This window comes from Solanum tuberosum, unplaced genomic scaffold (assembly GCF_000226075.1).
Source record: "Solanum tuberosum cultivar DM 1-3 516 R44 unplaced genomic scaffold, SolTub_3.0 scf01152, whole genome shotgun sequence".
Lineage (NCBI taxonomy): Eukaryota > Viridiplantae > Streptophyta > Magnoliopsida > Solanales > Solanaceae > Solanum > Solanum tuberosum.
In genome coordinates, this window is record NW_006240100.1 from 11,883 (window position 1) to 19,019 (window position 7,137).

At 29.5% G+C, this 7,137-nt stretch overlaps 1 protein-coding gene across 1 annotated transcript; it reads left to right on the top strand.

Moving 5' to 3' along the window:
• Nucleotides 1-2,443: 2,443 nt before the first annotated feature.
• Nucleotides 2,444-4,264, top strand: LOC102595326 (premnaspirodiene oxygenase-like). Its single transcript, XM_006367904.2, has 2 exons — nt 2,444-3,391; nt 3,475-4,264. Exons 1-2 carry the CDS (start codon nt 2,453-2,455, stop codon nt 4,090-4,092), a joined length of 1,557 nt encoding a protein of 518 aa, XP_006367966.1. The 5' UTR covers nt 2,444-2,452; the 3' UTR covers nt 4,093-4,264.
• Nucleotides 4,265-7,137: the final 2,873 nt, after the last annotated feature.

Genomic DNA, 7,137 nt, shown 5'->3' on the forward strand with positions numbered 1-7,137 from the left:
TGAAAATTTGTTTAGTTGGACCAACTTGTATCCTGCTGTTAATGCAGAACAACTTCAGGATTTTACTAACTCATTAGCTCTGGCTTAGATAGTTTGTATAGTTAGCTAGAGAATTTTTTGTAAGCTCAAATGTCATATCTTGTAAATTTTGCATCTTCCTGATGTTGTTATTAATAGCACTTATCTTATCAAAAAAATAAATAGTCTATGGTGAATGAAGTTAGTTAGCAAACACAAACCCCGTTCCTATTCTTCCTATTGATAAATGTCTATTATAGTGTACAACATCATAACAAAGCAGAATAAGAGAAATGTAGTATGTTGTTCATTTTATGCTATTCTTACATCTACAGATTGAAAAATAATTGTACTGCTTCTATCTCATTCTACTTTTCATTTCAAGGTACACTAATAATATAAGTCAGAAGGAGTTGATCTACATGGATATAATAGACAATCGATTGAGTTCAATTCTCAAGTTAGCTATGTCTAAGATTTGAGGATAACTTATAAAAGGTCTGTATAACTTTAAAATCATTCTCCAGTACTTGTTCGACAAAAATGTTCATAATTCTGCTGCTCTATTATCAAACAAATATTTCTCTCCTTAATTAAGGGTTGGAGTAGTACTTAGGCTAAATTTATTGTCATAGTTGTGTTGCTCTATTTCAAACAAATATTTCTCTCCTTAATTAAGGGTTGGAGTAGTACTTTGGCTAAATTGTTACAACTTAAATTTGATTTGTCATTATTAACCATGTCAGCTAAATACACTTCTATAAAGTACAATATCTGATGCGGTGATCTTTCATCGACTGGTACTTATTTACTCTATTATGGCAGAAGAAGCAAAAGAGAGGACCAAGAGGAAGCAGATTTTGTTGCGTCGGCCATATTTTTGGAGATATAAAAGGATGAATGGCCATGTTTTAGTAATAAAAGGTTTGTTTTTTTAAGTGAAATATTTTTAGTATAACTAATTTAATTCAATAGTAATTTTATTTAATTTACCCAATATAAAATGTTGGGCCCGTGCTGGCACGGGCTACGCCCATCTAGTATAATAATAAGTGATAGTCAGCACACCAAGCAGTCAGCACACCATCCACATGTACATGTTGGCACGGGCCATACCGATCTAGTATAATAATAAGTGACAGTCAGCACACCAAGCAGTCAGCACACCATCCACATGTGTGTTTCTTAGGAATAAGAATAAATTAAGGGGTATTTTGATCATTGAGAGCTTTATGATTTGATTGTATTGTACTATATGTTATATTGCTTGAACATTTCCCATAATAGACAAAAAAAAAAAAGCATCTCCTATGTAGTTTATCTCTTTTCAATGTGGTCCCCTGCTAAAGTAAGCAGCTTCAACATATTTTTGGGATAAAAAGTTTCTTTTTGCTTAACTACTATAATTTAATTATTTATGAAGAGAAAAAAGGTAGTCATTAATTTTTCAAAATTATAGGACCTATATATTTTCGGGGAAAAAAGTTTCTCTTTGCTTCACTATAATTTAATTATATTTATTAAGAGAAAAAGGTAGTCATTAATTTTTTGAAATTATAGGACCTATTTAGTCTATCGATTTTCGTGTTAAATTCAGTTTTTTTTACGTATAGCTTCTGAGCCTATTTGGATTGACTTAAAAGTTGATCAAACCTATTTTTAAGTCATTTTTAGCTTTTGAAAGTTCAATTTTTTTTACGTATAGCTTCTGAGCCTATTTGGATTGACTTAAAAGTTGGTCAAACCTATTTTTAAGTCATTTTTAGCTTTTGAAAGTGTTTAACAAAGTTAAAAAGGATTTAAAATAATTTTAAAAGGTTAAAAATAAAAAATAGAAATCTCTCACTTTTTATTTTTTTTTAACTTAAAAGTCATTTAAGTTATTAAAAATAAAAAATAGAAATCTCTCACTTTTTTTTTTTTTTAAACTTAAAAGTCATTTTAAGTTTGACTTTAAAAATTACTTTTTAAAAGCTATTTTTTTTCAGCCAAGCGAAACATGCTCTTCTTACTTTGAGTGTCGTTGAAATTTAAGTAAATTTTATAATTATTTTAGGTAAAAGAAAGTGGCAAACAATGAAGAAAAAGATTTCAATTACGGAGATCCTAAAAGGATCCATCACGTCAAATTTTCGAAAAAGAAGAATGAAATTAATATATATATTTTGGATCAAAAATTTACAATCATTTAATCAACACCATTTAAAATTATTTATCACATATTCATTTCATACTTAATTAGATAATCTATTACCACAAATATAAAGTTGATTTTTATTTAAAAAAAATAAATTATTTAATGAATATTATTTCAAACAAATAATTTATGAGTTAATATTGGGTACATGCTCTGCACTGACTATTTCCTCACCAGTATTATATATACACACAAACCTAAACATAATGCTGTCATCTCTATAAGATATAAGTGTGCATGTTTCCTTTTTTCTTAGCTTCCAAAATGGAGTATCAGCATTTTCCCTACTTCATCTTTATCTCACTTGTTCTCTTCCTCTCCTCTTTCTTCCTTGTATCTCAAAAATGGAAAAAATCAAAATCTCCAAACAAAACATTGCCTCCTGGACCATGGAGACTACCTTTTATAGGAAACTTGCATCAATTAATGAGCGATCTACCACATCGTTCACTTAGAAATCTATCGAAAAAATATGGCCCAATCATGCACTTACGTCTTGGGAATATTTCAACAATTGTTATATCTTCATCGGAAATGGCAAAAGAAATTATGAAAACTCAAGACCTCCATTTTGTAGATAGGCCACAAATTATGTCCACAAGTATCATATTTTATGATTGCACGGACATAGGCTTTAGTTCATATGGAGATTATTGGAGAAATATGCGAAAGGTTTGTGTTCTAGAACTTCTTAGTACAAAAATGGTCAAATCATTAGCTTCAATTCGACAAGAAGAGATATCAAATCTCATTTCATCTCTCCGTTCCAGTACACCTGACTCATTGATCAACTTATCCAACAAGATTTTTTGGTTTACAAATACTGTAACTTGTAGGGCAGTATCTGGAAAAATCATACATGATCGAAATAAGTTTATAATGTTGGTAAAAGATATTTATTCATTAATTGGAGGATTCGACTTAACTGATTTGTTCCCTTCCCAAAAGTGGCTTCATAATATCAGTGGAATGAAATACAAATTGTCAAAGGCACACTCAAAGGTTGATGAAATCTTGGAGCAAATCGTTAATGATCATCGAGATAATCGAGCAAAGGGTACGAAATATAATGGTGAGTCTGGAAATGAAGATTTTGTTGATGCTTTACTTAGAGTAATGGAGAGCGAAGAATTTGGACCTCGTATCACAAATCAAAACATTAAAGCAGTCATACTTGTAAGTCTAGTGCATCTTTAAAGTAATTTTATTTCGTTTTATGAATCTAAACTTCGATATTTATACTTTAACTTTATATGTAGGACATGTTTCTAGCAGGAACTGAAACAGCTTCTACAACATTAATTTGGGCATTTTTAGAACTAATTAAAAATCCACGTGTCATGGTGAAAGCACAACTCGAAGTGAGAGAACGATTGAATGGGAAAAAAACATTTAATGATACTGATTTGGAAGAGTTGAACTACTTGCAATTCGTTATCAAAGAAACATTAAGGCTACACCCTCCAGCTCCTCTATTAATCCCAAGGGAATGTAGAGAGGAAACAAAGATTGATGGATACACAATACCTGTGAAAACCAAAGTTCTGGTCAATGCATGGTCGATTGGTAGAGATCCCAAATATTGGCATAATTCGGAAAGTTTTATACCTGAGAGATTTGAGAATAGTAGTATTGACTTTAGAGGAAATCACTTTGAATTTATTCCATTTGGTGCAGGAAGAAGAATGTGTCCCGGAATGTTATTTGGTTTAGTTAATATTGCACATCCTTTATCCCAATTACTTTATCACTTTGATTGGAAGGTCCCTCATGGAGTTAATCCAAATGATTTGGACACGATTGAAACAGAAGGATTAACAGCCAGGAGAAAGAATGATCTTTATTTAATTGCTACTCCATTTGGTCTCTCTAAATAATTAAAGACATAGACATAAAGAAGTCTGAGTTATATTTAAGGTAATTATATTATTGCATATTTAAGGTGATGAATAATAAGGCATTAATAGTGTCTATTGTATAATAGAGTAAGTTTATTTTTTTCTTTTTTTTTGCATGTATCTGTATTTTTCATCTTTGTGAACGGTAAACAATGATCCATATATCTATTTGTAATAAATAAAACATTTAGCAATATCCTTTTTTCAGAAATATATATATGCCCTTAACATTTATATTTTTTGAATTGTTTCATCTTCTATTATGTTAGCTAGATTTTGATTGATCTTTTAGTTTCATATCCAATATGGTCAGTGGTCATCAAATTAGGGCCCCTTAACCTTTTCCGAAGTAAATAAAACTTCACAATCAACTTTAATGGTAGTAACTTGTTAGGACAGATGTTAAAATTTCAAAACCTATTGGATATAGATATATTATTTGTGATAGGTCGGAAATATGTTTGTTCTTTTTTTGAATATTTAATGACACTATCAACATTTTACTCATGTCGGATCCCACTTATTAGACACAAAGGTGTACTATTTTTAAGAATAGTACTAAAACATTGCAAAGTCAGATAAATTGAGACAAAGATCAGTACTTAAGAGATGGTCCTACTATTCCAGAGCATCTAACCTTCCTTAAGTGGTATCCTGCAACCTCTCTGTATCTGAAATTGAATGTTGAGGGGACAATTCCAATGGGAGGCAGCAAAATTGGAGATTCCGGTAAATCATGTAAATAATATAACGAGATAGGTATAATAAAGAATCAAGTTTAGCTAGTCCACACAACTTATGAACAATTGAATAACACAAGTAAAATCTATCCATCCACCAAATCATTGTCAATATTTGCCCATCTAGTCCAATTTGTAAATAATTTAACAAGATAGATAGAGTGAACTAAATTTCTGAACAATTGAACAACATATGCAAATAAAACGTGAATTTAAGAAGATGATAGAATTAGCCAATACCGCCAAAACTAATGAATAATTGAATAACACAAGTAAAATCTATCCATTCACCAAATCTTTGTGAACTTGATACTTGTGATTGATCTATTTGTTAATTGTGATTGATGCACTTGATAGTTGTGGTTGATCTGTTTGAATTGTGGTTGTTAAGCCTTGTGAACTATGTATTGTGAAATTGTCGTTAGGTTAGGTTGATATCTATGCAAGTTGTAGTTTGAGGAGGTTCGGTTGGGATGAAAAGAATACTCGTTTTCTAGCTAGTTTTGCCTTGTTTATTTGTTGAATACCGTGTTGGTTGGTACTCACTCTTTGCTTCTACACTTGTGTAGATACACTGTGATTGCTCTTCTTTTTCTCCTATTTCTGAAGCTTGTCAAAGAATTTTTGAGAGGAAGATGTTTGTCATCCCCGCGGACTCTATCGTTCCTTACCTTATGCTTTGTTCTATTTGAGAATAGTGAGACCAGAAATTTCGTCAAGGGCGTTCAAACTTTAAAAAGTAAATAAAATTCTTTTAACGGAGTGGGTGCACAATTTATTTATTTTACTGATGAGTCAGTGCACCCAAATTTAAAAATTAAATTACATATCATTTAATAACTAAATCATGCAAAAATCTAAACTATAAAATTATCAATGGTATAAATCAAAACTAACTGAGAAAAGTCAACCAAAACAATTGTAGCTACTAGTTGAATATACTCTCTAGTTCATATTAAGTGAATTGTTGGGACTTTTTTCATGATTCAAAATAACTGAATTTTTCAAAGTTCAAGAGAATTGTTGAAACTTTTTTTTTCCATATTTACCATTTCTTTTAATAAGATTCTTAACTATTTTACAATTTTTAAAAGAATAATTTATAAATAATCAAAAAAATAATAGTAAAAAAGTAATCTTTAATTTTTATCTTTAAAAATAATTTCTTGAGAGTGTGTTATACCTAATAATTCACTAAATATGGATACGGGATTTAAGGCTAGAAACATAAAGATACGGGGAGGCTATTTCTATTTATTTTTTGAAAAAAGTATTGTGTTTAAAACAGAGCAGGCTGAAGACAAGATCTTGACTTGAGAGAAACCTTGTTGGAGAATTCTTCATGAAGACGATTTTATTGTTAATTGCGGTTATTTCCTTTGGTGCTAATAACCACCACTTTATTGAGGGACCTAATGACAATAAATAATGACGGTGATGAAATCATTTTTCTTTTCATCACATTTATTTTGTTCGTATTATACTAAAATATAATTTCACCAATAAAATTTAAAAAAATTATTCATATCTTACGTATGATCCGTCAATTCATAATTATAAAAAAAAAATTGAGAAGGGAGTAATTTTTTTTGTAAATATTACAAAAGAAATAATAAAAGAAAAGAAGAAAAACATATAAAGGATTGAGATTTGAGGAAAAACAATTAATGGTAATTTGATCGAGTGATTTTATAAAGAAAAACTCAAAGTTGAGTGATTTCTTTTATACAAAACAAAATTGAATAACTTTACAAGATAATTTCTCAAAGTTGAATGACCTTTCGAGATATTTAGAATTAATCTTTGTTTACAATATCTAAGGTAATGGTGCATATCTTGCAACCCATCGTATTGCAGGCATACATCAAAAGTATGTCCATCAAGAAAAAACTTTGTACTATATGTCTTACATATATATCAAATCATACTTGTACGATGTCTTTCATTGCTTGGCAAATGAATCGACTTTAATACCATCTCCAACTCATCTTTATTTTATTTTCTATTCTTTATATTTGAAGAGTAAATACAGAATGAGCTCTCCAATCACCTTCTATTTCACTCTTTATTATCCATTTATAGAGAGTTGAATAGTAGTCACACTCTCTGTTTTCTTTTATTATTATTTCTATTATTTTGTAATTAACATATTATTTTTCATATAAAGTCATTAAATTAAATCACTAATATTTGTAATTCTTTCGAAATGTAATATAATATTTTTTTAAAATGTATTATTTAATATATACTACTTTTATCTCGAATTAATAATATTTCAAAAAAA